The sequence below is a fragment of the Lithobates pipiens genome, unplaced genomic scaffold (assembly GCF_037356315.1).
Source record: "Lithobates pipiens isolate NorthernLeopardFrog02 unplaced genomic scaffold, aLitPip1_a1.2 Scaffold_16, whole genome shotgun sequence".
In the NCBI taxonomy this organism is placed as follows: domain Eukaryota; kingdom Metazoa; phylum Chordata; class Amphibia; order Anura; family Ranidae; genus Lithobates; species Lithobates pipiens.
Window position 1 is genome coordinate 634,897,133 of NW_027507748.1, and position 18,431 is coordinate 634,915,563.

The following is an 18,431-nucleotide window of genomic DNA, read 5'->3' on the forward strand; positions in this document are numbered from 1 at the left end:
CCACCAAAGCTAACCCGGCCTTATTGGCTCAGAAGAAAAACTCTGTATATCACGTGACAAATACTTTGAACTGATTGGTAAAGCGGCAATAACATGGTATTTAGCCAATCACAGCCTCTACGTTTCTGGAGGAGAGTTGTGAGTGGAGAAAAATATAATCGGGAACCAATCGCGCAGCGGGGAAGGCGGTGCTATAGACGGAACGGTTTTCAAACTGTCTTAGGAGAGGAGTGAGTGTGATAAGTAGAGAGATGGTGGCTGTGACGGCGGTGCGGAGGGGATTGAGGAGTGCAGGTGAGTGGGGTACACAGGCGTGTATGGGGGGGGGGGGTGTTCTCTATAGGTCACCCGGCTCAGGATCTCGGTGATCTGAGGCTTCTCTGTACACGTCCCTGCATGTCCTGGAACCTGGACAACGGAGCTCACATGGACCAATCCTAGTCCTTCTCTTTTACCCTCCAAATAAAAGCTAAAGTCTGATTGGTCGGGACGAGCAGTACTCTGATTTACCAAATGAATTGAGACCCTTCCCCTGTGAGGCTCCATTCACAGCTATGTGAGAAATGCGTGTTTTCCCAGAATGTATGCAAAACGCGCTGAAAACCTGCGGCACGCTTCTGCTGCCATTCATTCTCAGGCCTCCTGTACACACCGGACGTTTTCCTCCTGGCAGTACAGTTTTGGCAGAAAAAGCAATTGAGGTTTAGCCCTTGTTCACATTGACTGCGGCTTGGAAATCGTGTGACCTTCATCTGAAATCGTGTGATTTCAAAGCTGCATGTCAGTGTGACTTATGTGACATGTGCACTTGACTATTTAAGTTGCACCCAAAATCACCAAAAGTAGTGCAGGAACTACTTTTGCCAGTCGGGTGTCGCACCGATTTGAACAGTGCCATTGCCAGCAATAGGCTGTGACTTGTCATGACATTTGACCAGTCAGATCACGTGACATGTCGCTCCAATGTGAACGGGGTCTTGGCCATACGTGGGCACATCGAATGCTTGGGCATCAATAATAATCTATTCTGGCCACTGAAATCAATTAAAGTGGAACTTTATTCCGAAAATTTAAAAAGGAGCTCCAGTCTGGGCAAAAAATAAATAAAATGTAGCTGCTGACCTTTTTAAAGTAATTGTAAAGCTGTTTTTTTTTTTTTTTTCTTTCACAAACATATCATACTTGTCTCTCTCGCTTTGCACAGAGTGGCCCCCGATCCTCGATTTCTGGGGTCCCTCTGCGGCTCTCGCTGCTCCTCCCCACATCGCCTAACCCCCTAGGAGAAGTGCTTTCCTGAGGGGGTTAGCTTGCGGGCACACTCCCAAGTCCAGCATTTGCATCCATAGACACGAATGCCGGATTCCACCCCCGTGCCGTGTCACTGGATTTGATTGACGGCAGTGGGAGCCAATGGCTACCAGCTATCAATCTACCAATCAAGTGCAGAGAGATGCACAGCGTGTCCTCACTGTTGGAAATTCCAGGTAGGTAAAACAGGGTGGCTGGGGGTCTGGTGACTGGCAATTTTTTCACCTTCATGCATAAGATGCATGAAGGTGAAAAAACTGGAAGGTTTACAACCCCTTTAAAGTGATTGTAAAGGCTCGTGTGTGTGTGGGGGTTTTTTTTTTTTTTTTTCTATAACAACAAACCTGCCATGCTTACCTCCTCTGTGCATGGATTTTGCACAGAGCGACCCAAACCTTTTTTTCTGGGGTCCCTCGGTGACGCTCCTGGCCCCATGGGGGCATTCATGCGGGCGCGCTCGCTCCTGAGTCCTGCTGCGTCCATTGACAGACAGTGGGACTTGGCCCCGCCCCCCAGCTCCCATGTCACTAGATTTAATTGACAGCAGCGGGAGCCAATGGCTCCTGCTGCTATTAATCTATCCAATGAGGACCCGGGACTGTAGCCGGAGTTGCTCTGCATGTCCTCTGCACTATAACAATCAGGTTCAGGTAAGGGATGGGGGGCAGCTGCAGCATAGAAGGTTTTTCACCTTAAAGTGGGAGTTCTGACATATTATTTTTTATTGTTATTTTTTTGAAGTCCGCAGCTACAAATACTGCAGCTGCTGACTTTTAAAATATGGACACTTACCCGCCCAGCGTGCCCGCGATGTCAGCACCCGAAGCCGATCTCTCGATCGGCTCTCGGGTGCTGTTGCTGCCATCTTCGGTATGGGAATCAGGAAATTAAGCCTTGCAGCTTCACTTCCAGGTTCCCTACTGCGTGTGCGCGAGTCATGCTGCACAATAAGGATGGTCCCTGCTGTCTCTGGGACCCATGTGTTTCCCAGCAGACAGCGGGAGCCCCGCAGTAAGTGGTGTAAATCTATGCTCAGAAGTTGGTGCAGATACCTGTATTATACAGGTATCTGTACCCCCCACCCACCTGAAAGGTGCCAATTATGGCACCGGAGGGGGGGGGGGGGGTTCTGATGAGTGTAAGTTTCACTTTAGGGTGGAGCTCCACTTTAATACATAGAATGCATTAAGGTAAAAAAAAAAAAAAAACCTTGAGACTTTACAACTCCTTTTGATATAAGGATGCTTACCTGTCTGGGGATCCAGCAAGGTTGGCACCTGAGCTGCTTCAATTGGCTTTGGTATCTTCACTATGGGAAATCGGCAGCAAAGCCTTCAGGCTTCACCGTCCATTCTCTACCACACATGTGCGAGTCACGCTGTGCTTTCTGAATGGTCCTATTGTCTTCTGGGACCTGTGTGTGTCCCAGAAGGTGTGGGGGGAGGGGCCAGACAAACTTGAAGATCGCCACGGTGATCTTACCAGAAAGTGAGAGCGGGTACTTGTGAAAACCAGGTATTCGCTGCCAACCCCTCCCCCCTCAAAGTGCCAAATGTGGGGGTGGGGGGGGGGTGGCTGCGCCGCTTTAAGTCCCGCTAGATCACTTCACGCTGGCCCCTTTTGCAGGTATGGCTATGCATTCACCCCTAAATGTTTTCAGCTCGTAAAATGCCCAACAAGCAAAATCCCATTAATTTCAATGACACCCGTTCACATCTGAGCATATTGTCACCTGAAGAAAAACGCCTGAAGCTCAAAAAAGTACATGAGCTTCTATTTGGGCCGATTACAGGCGGTTTTCTGCTTTTTACATGGGTGACCTTTTTGCCCTGTGCAAAATCATGGCAAAAATACAGTAAAAACGTGTGACTGTCTGTCTGAAAACAAAACGCTCAGTGTTATTGTCATGCTAATGCAACCTAAAAAGCAGAATTAAACCCTCCTATCTGTTACAGCCAAGGATGCTGCTTCTGTTTGATCTGCAACTGCCATGGTGCTGCACATGTCATCAGTTATGACACCAGATATTTGATGTTTTGGTTGAGGACACAAGAAAATGTGAGGTTAGAGATCCCAGCATTCCAGCAATGGGTTTAGTTCTGCTGTATGATTTACTGCTGTTTAGGGGCTCTAGGCTTCAGAAAAATGTCAGCCTCCAGCAAGAAGAAATTGGCACAATGTTGGAGGCAATTTACAGCACACACTAATTTTGGTAGCATAATTATTAATATGGAATGTATGTTCCTATTTTTAGCAAGTTGTTGTGGGTAAAGTTCTAAACGTGCCCAGATTTTGGACACGTTTTGGCACGTCAAGCCTTTTTTCTGCCAAAACTTTGTTGCTCCTGGACGCACTGGCAATGGGTTTTGTTTCTGCCTCTAAACTCCTCTAAAAGCCTATGTGTGCATGGACACATAGGCTAACATGCAGGGATTGGGGGCATAAACTACATCCATTATGCATGAGGCCTGCATAAAAAGCTCAGAGAACTGGGGAAGGAACAGCAGCACACTGGTCTGCCCAGTGAATGTCTGTTCACCCTCTTACAGTTTTGGCATGAAACCTAAGGCTGGCTGTAGATGGTTACTTTTTTTATTTATTTTTTGATCAGCCAGTAGGCTGATCATAGATTTTCTTAAAAAAATAAATAAATAAAGATTTCCCCCATCTATACAAGTGAGATGGATGAATCCTCCACATTGTACAGTTGTATTCTGACAGTGGGACTCCTCCACTGTCAGATTACACTGATTTGTGGCTGCAGCTGATTTGACAAGTTTTTCAAAAGTCGATCGTTCGATTGACTTCTTAGGTGGATCGAAATTCAGCTGAGCCGGCTGGATTTCCATTTGTCTATGGATAGCGTAATACCATACAGAATGTTCGAGAGGTGTGGAAAGGATGTTTTCTTTCCCCATTTCCACCTCTTGTGCTTCTTTGAGCTTTATAATAATACATGGGACAATCCTGAGGTCAGCTCCCAACACTGATCACTAGTGGTCTGCTGGTCTATTCTGGCGATTGAACACACTGACTCTGGGGAGCTCCTGTTATGTAGGAATAGTGACCTGCGCTGCCCTCATAACACACCTGCTGATGTTCTAAAGGGCTTTGCCCAGTCTTTGGGTCCTGGTAGAGACCTTCACCACATCTGTGCATGCGCTGGTGTTTGCTTGTGCATTCAAAAATGTGGCAGTGTATCCTGACTTCCTCCTAAGGCTACATTCATGCTGGCGATTGAACAGCTCACAAAAACTCAGCGCAATTATGTGGTTGCTATTGTCTTTTCAGTGTCTTGCTTATTACTGCAGCTTAGGATGGCCATTCAGTATACTATTATCTTGTACAATTTTTTTTATTTTTTTTTTATTTTTTTTCCCCCTTTTTAGATTAACCAAAACAATATAATTTGAGGTCCAACCCTAATCACTTTCAATTTGTATGCAATCAGGCAGGCCCTTGCACTACATAGTTGAAGGTAAATCTAGAGGAAATCTAGAGGAACTTGATCAAGAATATTGTATAATGTATGGCCAGCTTATTTAGAGTCCGGCATTTTTATTTTTATAAAGCCCATGAACACAGCTGCGTGTTACCTAGGTTTAGAATTTTATCATCACTGTGATGAAAAACTAAAGTTCATTTGACCGGGATAACAATTAGGAAAAAAAACAAATAATCATCCTTAAAAATTTAAAATTAAATTCTACTGGTTTCTGACTATTTTAGGACTTCACTAGATTAGAAAGGCTGTCAGATTAATATTTGTCTTTTTTCCTAAACTAGAGCCAAGGAAAAAACTTCCAGAGGTCGACATGCCTAGAAAAATGGCTCTAAAATCCAAGAAGCCTGAGAAATCGAATGAGATCCGGTAAGTAGTCTTATACTGTACGGTATTTTAGAAAACCCAAGTTCGATGAGGAAGGAGCATTTCCAAGTCCATCTCCTACATGGTGTGCCCTAGGCAAGCAATTCTACTAGTTATATCACTTGCTCCATTATTAGCAGTCAACTCGTGGATTGGGATTTGTGGTGCTTTCTGTAGTGGCACTGATTATTTTTCATTTTTTTATTAACTGTTTGCTTATATTGTGATCATTACTGTAATAAGCAATTATTTTCACACTATGAATGGCATCCATTCATTTGCTATTGTGTACAATTGTAATAGCTGTGATTGGCCATAGCTATTTCATGGTACAGGTCCAGTGTGATTGTCCCTAGACCATGTGATCATAGTAGTACACAATGGCTATGAATGAGAGCAATTGTTTATAAGTGACATGTGATTGGTCACAGAGATCACATGGTAACGGGGCCACACACAGCAGCCCAATATAATGATCTGTGTCCAGTGAACGTAGTGGGTCACAGATTACACTGCTGTGTGGCCCCTAGGGTACATACAAGGTGCGCAAGTGGGAGCAAGTCATATGAGGTCCGCCCAAGATAACAGAGCACCCGACTGCCCACATTATTATAATCGGTTGGGTGGGAAGTGGTTAATCGTACAGTAGACCATATGTGTTCCTAACGCAAAGTGCCTTGTATTTATACAAAGGACTGCAAGTAAGTGCATTGCATGTTCCAAACATATCGAGGTGAGGTGGGGCAGCTTAAGAAGGCTGAAAAATGTAAACTCACAAAAAATAGATTTGAGGAACATCAAGGGGTTGATTTACTAAAACTGGAGGGTGCAAAATATAGTGCAGCTGTGTATGGTAGCCAATTGGTTTCTAACTTTAGCTTGTTCAATTAAACTGATTGGTTTCTGTGCAAAGCTGCGCCAAAATTTGCACTCTTCAATTTTAGTAAATCATCCCCTATAGAAGTGTATGTGTATGGATTATTTTTGGAGCATAAAGATATTATTTAGTGTCCCTGGGTTTTTATTGTTTTGTTCTGTTTTATGCACCTTAGTGGTTCTTAAATGACAAATTTAAAAATATTGGTGAGGGGATGCACTGGACACCTTTGCTGCCATTGTGCTATATGCTGGGTGTCCAGTGCGCCCCTGTGCCTTTCAGGAGAGGTGGACTACCTCCAGGCTCACCTGCCCTCTGCCTATCCATTATAATGCATGTTCTTCTATTTTGAAGACTCGAAATTTGGAGTTAGGATTGCAGATAATACTGGGGTGCCGTGAAGTGGCTCTGCAGCTTACACATGTATTTGCAAATAAAATCCCTGTTTTTAATGCAAAGTGTAAGACCCCTTTTCAGGCATTTTAGTGTTAAAAAATAGCACCTGTAAAGTGCCTCTCAAGCCTCCCCAGTGTGAAAGCCCGAGTGCTTTCACACTGGGGTGGTGCGCTTACAGGACGTGGGGAAAAAAGCAGCATCTTTAGGGCAGTGTGCGAACAGTGTATACACCGCTCCTAAATCGCCCCTGCCATTGAAATTAATATGAAAAAAAAGGGGGGTTAAACCGTGCTTAGACCTGAAAAATTACAAGGCTGCTGCTCAACTGTGGGATACAGACACAGTCAATAGAAAAGGGAAAAAAAGAGCTGCGCCAACAAATAAAAGTAACGTCACAATTGTCAGTAAACAGCACTACATTCACCATGAAGTCTTTCACTTATTAAGTTAATAAAAGTCCACAGTAAAAGAATCGCTCAGCATCAAATGAATGCACCACAGTGATTCCACGCAAGTATCAAATATGTGCCCAGCCACCGACAAGAACCTCTCGTCTATACCAGATGTCTTGCTTTCCCACGGGCGACACTTCATATCCTGTAGGTCATTACGGTGCTCTACACTCCCATTAGCACACAATGAATACGGTATTAGATGCAACTTCTCTAATGAAAAAGATTTTTTGAAAGAATCCAGATCGCTGATAGGCTGGTTAGTAAGTTGAGCTGGGAATTGTCTTTGGATTTGCTTGACATGAAAACAAATAATGCAAATTCATTTTTATATTTTCTGACGTTTTAAAGAAAATTTTTTTTTGACTGTGAAATATTACTTTAAAAAAAAAAAAAAAATAACACAATAAATACACATATGGAAAGTAAGCATTTCTAAATTAAATTTACAATGGCGTGTGTGTTCTCTTCAAAAGGTCTCCTTTGATTGAGCGGTCCAATACAGTTCCGCAGAAGAAGTCTGCAGCAGTGAAAGCAGTCCTGGACCAAAAAACAGTAAGTGTTTGCTGTAGCATATTTAGTAGAGGAAATGCCTGTGTGGACATGATTCCGTCTTTCTGAGAACTGCATCCAAAACGAATCCTCAAACGCAATCTTCCATGATATGCTGTCACTTCCGGTGAGGAACTCTTCTAAATGCTGTTATTGGCCTCTGCTTTCTTCGTACATATCCCCATACCGTGTATTCTATGCTTGATGTAGTATTGGTAAGATGACTTTGATGGGTTTAATGTATGTAATTCCAATTTTTTTTTTTTTTTTTTTTTCTAGATTAAACCCATTAATAAAGAAAACATCCGACCAGTTGTGAATAAAGATGGCAAAACTATGACGTTCAGCCAGTCTTTTTTGAAAACAAAAACTCTAAAAGAGAGAGAGCTTAAGGATGGAAAGCAAAAGGAAGAATCTGCCAAAGCAGAACAGAAGCCGGCAGTTAAGCCTGTTCTTGGAGCTTATCGTGGGAAAATTGTGCAGTCCAAGATCAATTCTTTTAGACAACCTTCTGAAACCAGGAGCGATAAAAGTGCAGCCCCAGAGCTTAAAACCATTAAGCAAAGAGCAGCGGCCAAACCAAATATACCTACGGCTAGGAAGCCAATTGTAAGGCCATCTTCTGTCAATGACATGAAACCAAAGCCAAATGTTCCACCAGTGACATCACAAGTCAAGACATCCACTATCAAGAGCAAAGCCCAACCTGGGACTACAAGAAGAACTACCCATGTCATCCCCACCACCACTATCAAGAGCAAAGCCCAACCTGGGACTACAAGAAGAGATACCCATGTCCTCCCCACCACCACTATCAAGAGCAAAGCCCAACCTGGGACCACAAGAAGAGCTACCCATGTCATCCCACCAGCCACATTACAGGCAAAGGCATCAAGTACTGCTGTTGCCAAGAGCAATGTTTCACACGTGACCATTAGAAGGACCACCCACATACTTAACCACAAGAAGTCACTGGGAGAAAATGTGCCGCAGGAACCTGAAGTGCAGAAAAAGGGTTCAGACTTGGCTGGTATGCACAGCAAGAAAAGAGTAACAATTGGCCCTGTAAGCATCTTGCCCAGCCACCAGCGACCTTCCATTGTTGGCAAATACCCAAGAGTAAATGAAACAGCAGAAGAGCGCAAGTACGTTGCGTGTGTTTGGATTATATTTTTTAATTTTTGTATTTTTTTTTTTTTTTTTTTTTTTTTTTTTTTAAGCTTTATTCTTCTGTAAATTCCTATGTCAATAGTCACATTTTAAAACTGAAGTCCAATGGGCTTATTTTTAAGGCATTGTAAAGAGCTCAAGTAGGGCCATGTTTAGACTTGTGTCTAAACGGCTAAGTCTCTGAAAAGTGATCTGTGTTCAGACTGCTTTTCACCGGCATTTGACAGGCAATGAGGATGGATTCTGTTGCCTCCTTGCTGCCTGCTTTTAACCCTGTAAATGCCCCTCCAGTGTGCCACAACTGCAAGATCCTATGACTAGGCTGTACATGGGCCTTTACTTCTACAAAAGTCAAAGGTACAACCCATTGCATTTTCAGCATTGTCAGTTGAATGACGGGAAGCGATCCTTCATAAAAGGAGGGGGAAGGGCTTACTCCTCATTTGGGGTGAGAGTGTTGGCCTTGTACACGGCCTGGGTTAAGTATCCTAGGGGTTCCACTTAAAGACTATCCTTGGCTATCTGCACATCAGCATTGGGACCTTTTTTGGAAGGGTCTAGGTCAGGTTCACTATAGTTTGTTCATTGCACAGGAGTTTTCATACTTTTCATGCTGGGTTAGTTTCAAGTCAATAAAGATTAGTAGAAACTTTCCAATAATCTTTTAGTATAATTTAGATATTGTAAATGAGTAGTTTAATGAGAAAAATAAGCATGTTAAAGTCTATATGCAAGAGTCAGACTACGTGTTTCTAGCTTTATATAGATGGATGCGTTGCAGAAATGTCTTTTGCTGCATGCATGGGTCTATAAGAAAAAAGTACATATGTATAGCAAATGGGAGCACTGATTCTTCTCCAGGTAAACGGGTAGTATATAGACTGCTAATGCTATGAAGGCAGCTGGGGAATTATATGTACAATAATAAACCCTGTATGTACCATGCTGGCAAATCTTTATCAGTTGTAAACTTGATGTGCACACTGACTATCCTAACAGAGGGTTAAAGCAGTAATAAACCGTAGTTGTTGGGGGAGAAATTCTACTAGCACATTATGAGAGACTTGCCTTTAGAACGAAGCCCTCCAGCACCACGCTATTACCACTGGCGGGGGGGGGAGGGGGCTGACCTCTTTCCCCCCCCCCCCCCCCCCCCCCCGGTCTTCCTTCCGGGTTCGTGTCTTGCGTGTGTGGTTGGGGGCACGATGACGTCCCTCCCGTGCATTTACAGCACAGGACTCTGAAGGTTCAGCGCTGACTGTCAGACCTTCAGTGCGCATGCGTCGGTAACATCACCGGCTGCATAGCTCTGAGCAAGTTTAGGAGATATTCACAGTACCTACAGGTAAGCCTTACTATAGGCTTGCCTGTAGGTACAAATGGTAGAACAGAGTTTACTACCACTTCAAAGCACTCGAGAGAGTTAGGTGAGGGGCAAACATAGATGCAGGCATCTGATGTGCTCCTTATCAACCAATTACATCAGTTGTTAAAATGGCAGGTTTCATCCGCTCACTGGCTTGTAGACAATTTTTGGGCAGTTTTTAGACATCTTGCGAAGGCACCCCTGAAGAACCCAGAAGGCCTCCTGATTGAAAAAGGCTGATTTATGGGATATTGTAATCCATATGAGCTTGTGTACAGCTTACTGAAAAATAGAGGCTAAGCATCATGTGGGTGTAGTTTGGTTGGATAAGTTTATGAATGCAATGATTTTTGTTTGTTTTTAGGGCTCGTCTAGCGCAGTGGAGAGCATCGAAAGGAACGGTAATAAAAAGGCCCCCATCTGTGGCTCCACTTTCTACATTGAAGGTACAAAAGGATGAGCCGGTGATTAAAAGTGAACCTGAAGAACCAAAAGAAGAAGAACCTCGTCGGCTGTTCTGGGCAACTATGGCAGAAGAGGATGAACGGGAATGGTTCACTCTAAAAGTCAACCAGATCTTTGCAGAATGCCAGAAGTTGATTGATGAGGTATATCCATCTTCCATGTATACACCGATACGTGTGTGTGTGTGTGTGTGTTTATAATTATATATATATATATATATATATATATATATATATATATATATATTATGATACTACTTCATTATTTATATATTTTTTTTTTTTTTTCCTCTCTCTCTCTACGCTGCTGTAGTATTTGTAGCTGCTGATTTTATTTATTTTTTTCCCCAAAAAAAATAAATTCAGACTTAACTCTGCTTTAATGTATATCAATGAACATTTGGGTTCTGATTCAGAATAAAGAAAAAAAGGGGATTTTTATCCCCCTGTTATAATGGGTAACTAATTGCTTTTACGAACGGTTAGTCTAGGTTCACAATTCTGCAGGTCCGCAACAGAACACTTACAAAAATCACAGGTGTTCCCAACCCATAGGCAAAATGCACTGATCTTTAGTGGAGGTGGCATTAATTTTTGACGGCACCCCCACTCATTGGCTTTTTTGCTGTAGCACCATGCGCTTTTGTGTGTTGAAATTCTTATACAGAGTCTGGGATTTTTTTCACTGTTTTTCTATGGATAGGGTAGCCCATTAAAATGAATGGGCTGTGCTACCTACAGAACGTTGGTTGCACAATGCACAAGTGTAAACTTTGCCTTTAAATCATGTTTGGAATTGTTGTTGCCAGAACGATAACTTTTTTTTTTTTTTTGTTTTTTTTTTATTCTGGTCATAGGGTATTCCGAAGGAAGAAATCCTATCCCTACTGGAAAAGCAGATTGAGAATATTCCAGAAGCAAAGAAGCTTTCCAGATATTGGGAATGTCTGGCACGTCTTGAACAGAGGGAAGGGCAGCCGTATAATGTAATTGACGTGTGTGAGAATGCAGTGGCAGCCGGGGCACAGGTAAAAATAACTCTAGAAAATCACTTCTGTTTAGACTATGCCATGTATACAAAGTCTTCTAACAAGTAGGACAGATTTTATGGATTGGCTAAACCTGTAATCTTGATAAGAATCCACCTTTGTTGTGTGTTTATGGCCATAGTTGAGGATGGTCTCCTTGTAACCCTCCCTCCATATTTGCCCTATCGTATTTTGTAGCTGATATGGAGGTAACTAGCAGGAAGGATGCATAATAATTAGGACGTATGGATTTTTTTTCTCCTTTTTACTATTTTAAATGTTTCTCAGTTAATTACCTAAACCCCTCTTTCTCCTCTTTTTTATGATGTTGTGCAGCCTCTAGAAGAGCTGAGAGCTATTCTTGCAAACACGTTGGAACAGTTGAAGACTGAGCCTGGTATGTGTTCTTTTGGATTTTAAAGATTCATTAGTTTCCACCTTTTTTAATAACAAACGTCATACTTGCCTGCTTTGTGCAGTGGTTTTGCACAGAGCAGGCCCAATCCTCCTCCATCCTCTTCTCAGGTCCCCTGCCAGCGCTCCTGGCTCCTCCTCAGCCAGTGCTGTAATATCAAGCTGCTTGCTCTGGAGGCCTGCCTCTATGCATCAACAAGACCCCACGGAGCCACTGCTCTGTTGCACCCAGCCCCCTGCTCTCTCCTCATTGGCTAACTAGCTGTAATCTGTGATTGACAGTAGCAGGAGCCAATGACTCCCCCTGCTATCTCAGCCAATGAGGAATGAGAGACCTGGGAGAAGATTAGCTCTTGCACACATCACTGGATCAAGAGGGTGCTCCAGTGAGTATTTATTTTTATTTTTTGGGAGTGGGGGCAGGGCAATGCACACAGAAGGTTTTTCTTAAGCCTTTAATACCACTTTAAGTGCATTTTTATTTACATTGCAGAGGCCGCAGGCAAGCACTCACAAAGGCCAATGACTTCAGTAATATTTTTTTTTTTTTTTTTTTTTTTTTTGTGTGTGTTTGCCAGTAAAACCTGCAAGGCAAGGGTCATACTTTAAACAGAATTTCTTATGAAATTAAATCCTTATGCTGCTAGCATTAGTAAATAGAATGTAAAGTATATCATATTTACGTGTTCTGGATTGTGTTCTGGATTGCAGGAAGTAAATGCTACATTAGGCATCTGCCCTTACTCAAAATGGCCACGACCAGAAATGCTGCTAGAGAGTGTGTTTCAAAATGATTTCTCAACAAAATAAAATAAAGCATGGAGACATGGATGGGGGTGTTTGCAATTTGAATTGAATTAATTACAATTTTAATTAAATTGCATTTTAGTTCCACTTTAAGTGACTGTGTATCCTCATAGTAGCAGCCATAGCTTGACTCAACAGATTTAGTTCTAGGTCAATAAAGATATACATGTCGTCTCAGAGCCATCGCTGACCAGAGACTAGAATGCAATCTGTGAGTCAGAATAACTGGATCCTTCAAAGGCAAATGAGACCAGAGCAGCAAATCTGTTGCTATTTGGAATAAATGTTTGCTTTCCATGCCACCAGATTCTGCTGTGTTGTTGTGGCTTTTTTTTTTTTTTTTTTTTTTTTGTAATACTGTCAGGGCTGGTGGATATAACCAGAGTGCAGAGGGGGGGACAGGCCTTTGACAAATCTTAAGTGTGCCACCAGTGCTGGAGGAGTTCTGTGTTTTTTTTTGTTTTTTTTTTTTTAAGTATGTGAAGTCAAAACAGGTACCAGTTCCTGTTCTGAACTCATCTTTTTAAATATGTTGGTTTTCCATAATTTTTCTGTCCCAGTGCCAATGGTCACTAAGACAGCAACTTCTTCTTCCTCCCTTTTTTATTTATTTTTTTTTTTTTTTGGCTTGTGAGCAGGGGCCGATACTGCAGTCTTGGAGAGTCTGTAAAAAGTCAGCAGGTGATTTTTGCCCACCGTTTTTTGGCTGAGTTTATGCTGAATAAACATGTAATATGTCATTAATCTGTGCTGTTTTTACAGGAGAGACGCAAAAGAAAGAGAGTGAGGAGGAGGAGGCTCAAGAGGTAAAGGCTGAAGTAAAGCCTGAACCTGAGGATTCTGCTATGATGGAAAAAAGACAAAAGGGAAGGAGGAGAGCAATGAAATTTGAACCAAAGAGCCCATCCACTCCTGAGAAACCATCCAACTCTCGAGGAACTCCAGAAAAAGGAGAGGATACATCATCTGTGATTAGATTTAACATTACTACAACCCCTCATTTGGAAAAGTAAGCTCTCCCCTCCCTGAAAGTACATGTTGAACTGATGACATTCTGTTGGTGTACTGTGTCTTCAAATGCTATTTATTTGGAAAAAATGCACTATTTTATTTCTCTTTTTTTTTTATGCAGAAAAACAATACATAACCCATATATATCATATTATTATTTTTTTTTTTTTTTTTTGTAAAATATAAAACATAAAACATATTCTCACACATGTCGTGATTTTAAATTACACATGCTCGTGCAATGGCAACAAACAACGTAAATTTTACTATCCATAGGGGACGATTTAAAAGACTTTACAGATTTCAGAGGCGGTCTAGTGCTGGAATTAGTTCCCATGATCGGACATTTGCATCGATACCTCACGTGTGGGACGATTGCCCCTGAATTCCTCCTTTTTTGCCCTTGTAAGCATTCAAAACACCAAGATCTGTGTTTTTGAATACTTTTTTTTTTTTTTAATGGCACCGCTGACATCCGGGTAAGCCGGAAGTGGTGTCATGTCATCGATCTGGGTTACTATTGCAAATGGCTGATCAAAGCTGGATCCAGCTTTGGTTGGTTGTCTGGCGGCTGGTCGCTCTGGTCTCCCGGTGGGAGGAATATGTCCCCTCCAGCTGCTTGTAATAGCAATCGAGCAGCTAGTTAGGCTCTCCGATTGTTATTACAAGAGAGCCAACTGCTGGCTCAAAAAAAACGATACCAGGATGATGCCTGTAGCCAGCATCCCAGTATATACATCTGAAATTCCAGCGATGTACAAGTACGTCGCTGGTTGTTTAGTGGCAACTAATGGATATCGAGATAACAGCGCCTGGTGGTGCTTGATGATCTGGAGTGTGGTCTGCATCGGACTGTCCGTCGGACCAACTTTTCCAACTTGCCGGAAATAATAACAAAATGCTCCGATCGGACATACTCCGATGATGTGTAGAGAATTCCGATCGGACAAAGTGCCACGCATGCTCAGATCAAATTCCTACATCAAAGCTATTGGCTACTAGCCTGAACGCAGTCCCATCGTAACGAAATTACGTCATCACATTCTGAAAGATCGGATTTTCCAACAACTTTGTCCGACCGTGTGTATGCAACAGTTTCGGACAAGATCCGTCGGACAAAATCCGACGGATTTGGTTGTCGGAATATCTGACCGTTTGTACAAGGGCTAAGAAACAAGGACCACCAAACTTGTGGTGCAGATAGATCAGGGACCAGCCAGCCTAAAAGAAAGGGGAGAAAAAGGGTGGGTTTAAATCATATTGGAAGAAAATAAATCTTATTGGAAGGCTAATAATCTTATTGCAGTAAAGGAACTCCATTTACAACCAGCGCTGTATTCATCAAAAAGAGCCTTCCCTTCCTCAGAAGACAAACCTATTCCACAACATCCAAGTTTTAGAGTAGCCTTTGCGTTTTTGTGCTGTGAAGATTAGGTCCTCCATTTTATTTGTCTTCCACCTTTTTAAGCCAGAGACCAATGGTCGGCGACTGTGGACTCTTCCAATTTAAGGAGTTTAGGAGGTGATGGACAATCTATCTTTTGTAAATTTTTGTTGGAATGGTAGAAACGTGGAGAAGAAAAAAGGTTGGATCATTCAAAATTTGTACAATCTGTAAACTTTTGAACAATCCTCTCCAGTAATGCTCAAGCTTTAGAGGGGACAAGGGGCAAATCCCTATCGTCCGAGCAGTATTCCTCTAAGGTGGTGAGCTATCGACTAAAGTCCCTTGGATGGAGGTGGTAAGGAATGTAAAAAAATTATGTAGTTGGAGAGCCCTGATTTATACAATAAAGATCCATTAGACTATTCTAGTATGTTCCTTTTTTTTTATAGTATTAACAATTGCCTCAATGTATATCATTTTATTAATGTATTTGTTTTACCAGAATGAGAAAACTACAGATGAGGGAAGGAGGATCCAGCATCAAGGGTTACAAATTTTTAACCCCTGTCAGACGGTCCAGCCGCTTAGAAAGAAAATCTCATATATTTCCAGACATGTTGAAAGATCACGATCCTTGTATTGCTGGTATTGCCCAACTGGAAAACCTGGAAGATCCCCAAAGCTGTCCCAATGCATATATCTTCCGTAAGAACGAGGCACTCAAGGAGATCAATGCAAAAAGTTTAACAAAGGAATGAGCCATCAACAGACCATGGACTGAATGGCTAAAATGCACCTTTTTTTTATTTTATTTTAATCTGTATACTGGTTTATACACTCAATGGACTATCACAGCAGCACACTAATGTCCTTGTCTGGTGTTCTATTTTTTTTTCCTCCATATATGAATGTGGCTTGCTTTTGTAGATGCGCTCTCATGCCTTTATAACGTCTGCTAGTTCTTAGGGAATTGATTGGCTGGTTACTGATTGAGTCAACATAATATCTACCTTTGCAGTAGAGCTTCACAATTATTCAACCCCGCCCCCCCACGATCTCTTGCAGAGTTTGCCGATTTATTTCATATTACAAGTAGAGAGACTTTATCCGCTCACTCAGCTGTCAAAAGAAAACATCCGGGCAGTCTGCCAAGTTTTTTTAACATGAAACATTGTAACTAATGCAGGCCATACATAGGTCGAATTTCGGACAAATTTTCTTTCCAAAATCAGAAAATTCTTTTTTTTTTTTTTTTTTTTTTTTTTTTTTTGTGATCCGATGATGCCACCGTTGATTTTCAAAATTCAGCCAACCAAGCCTTTCAATTTCACCTCATGTTGCTACAGAAAATAATTTTTGTGGCCAGGAATCTTCTTTTCTCTCCATAGATTTTCTTTTCTTATTACATTTCTCGCACGATTCTCCCATCATTGATTTCCAACATGTCCGATTCCTCAAATTTAGATTTTCACATGAAAATCGGCTGTTGCTGCAGCCCATTATGGTGTGAAATTCATACGAAAATTCTTAGATGCAATTTTCGAAAGAAAATTCTTTCGAAATTTGAACCGTGTATGGCCGGCATTACTCTTCCTATAAACTTGTGTGTAAATAGAAAATCCAGGCAGTCTGCCAAGTTTTTAAACAACGTGTAAATGCAGGAAGTTTAACCACTTAAAATCTAAATATTTTTCTGACACTTGTTTATTAAGGTAAAATCCAATATTTTTTTTAGAAAATTACTTGTAACTCCCCAAATATATATATATATATATTTTAGCAGAGACCCTAGGGAATAAAATGCCAATTGCAGCAATAGACATTTTATTCCCTAGGGTCTCTGCTAAAATATATATATATATATATTTGGGGAGTTACAAGTAATTTTCTAAAAAACTTGGCAGACTGCCTGGATTTTCTTCTTTACACACAAAAGGTTCTCTTTTTCTTCTAAGAGGGAAGTTGGTTACAATGTTCATTTTAAAACTTGTTATATGAAAGAATACGGCAAACTCTGCAATAGAGATCGTTAGAGGGGTTGAATTTTGAATTTTTAACGATTAATTGTGCAGCTCTAATAGGGTACAATTGTACCCTTTTGTTGGCAGTGTGTTCCAATAGTTTTTTTTTTTTTTTTTTTTTTTTTTTTTTACCCTTTTTTTTTTGTTTTTAAAAGATGCACTCTAGGTGTCTCTGGGGTTTTAAAAAGCTATTTAAAGACTGCCCTGGATTTCTTTAATGCCCACTTGAAGTTTTCTACAAACCCACACCCCTCATTTCAAATGTGGAAAATTTAACAGGCTTTCAAAGTTTTGGATGGCATTTTGATCTAAGAATGCTGCATTGCCACTAATACAGCCTATCTGCCACCTAGCAGAGGCCTTTGGCTATGAGCTACTATCTCTGTGACAACAGCCATCTTGCTGCAGTGGCCTGGCTCACCCCTACTGAGAGAACAAAAGCTCTGCAGTCGGTGAAGCTTAAGCTGAGTGCACAGCTAATGGTCTGGCTTGACAGAGCATAGGGAACTGTTACATGGAGTCCACTGCTCTGAAATCGATTGCAAGAAACCTTAGTTGCAGCCAGCTGGTCGTTTTGGGTTTGGTGTTTGTGTGTTTTTCAAATGAAATGGTTTTTGTTTTTTCCTTCTTTTTAGCTCTGTCCAGGCTCATCTAGATGTTTCCCAGCCTTCCTCAGAATAGGAAATAAAACAAATCAAATTAATCTTTCAGGTGTTGCAAATAACCTCTGTGCTATTGCCCGACGCTATGGAAAACATGGCTTGTGTTGGGGGTCATAGGAACCCAAATTTTTTTTTTTTTTTTTTTTTTTTGTGTGTGTCTGCAAGTTTGTTCTGAGAAACAGTGGGGGGGAGATTTACTAAAACTGAAGTGTGCAAAATCTGGGGCAGCTCTGCATAGAAACCAATCCGCTGCCAGGTTTTTTATTTTTTATTTTTTTTCGTCAAAGCTTCATTGAACAAGCTGAAGTTAGAGGATTGGCTTCTATGCACAGCTGCACCAGATTCCGAGTGCTTCAATTTTAGTAAAATCCCCCCCCCATGTCTAAGTACTTATGTGACTTCAGTGTTACTCTGTTTAGGACCCACTGGGGGGGGGGGGGGGGATTTACTAAAAGTGGAGCACACAGAATTTGGTGCAGCTGTGTATAATAACCATTCGGCTTCTAACTTCAGCTTGCCCAATTAGGCTTTGACAATAAGCCTAGGTTCACATTGATGCGATTTGACATGCCAAATCGGTGGCTATTGCTGGCAATGGCACCGTACTACTTTTTGATATTTTCGGGGTGCGATTTGTATAGACATCTG

The 18,431-nt window shown here is 41.7% G+C and overlaps 1 protein-coding gene across 1 annotated transcript; it reads left to right on the top strand.

The window, feature by feature from the left end:
• Window positions 1-167: 167 nt before the first annotated feature.
• Window positions 168-16,848, top strand: CKAP2 (cytoskeleton associated protein 2). Its single transcript, XM_077484215.1, has 9 exons — window positions 168-294; window positions 5,095-5,179; window positions 7,378-7,456; window positions 7,733-8,598; window positions 10,354-10,597; window positions 11,311-11,481; window positions 11,818-11,878; window positions 13,465-13,711; window positions 15,603-16,848. Exons 1-9 carry the CDS (start codon window positions 252-254, stop codon window positions 15,856-15,858), a joined length of 2,052 nt encoding a protein of 683 aa, XP_077340341.1. The 5' UTR covers window positions 168-251; the 3' UTR covers window positions 15,859-16,848.
• The last annotated feature ends 1,583 nt before the right edge of the window (window positions 16,849-18,431 follow it).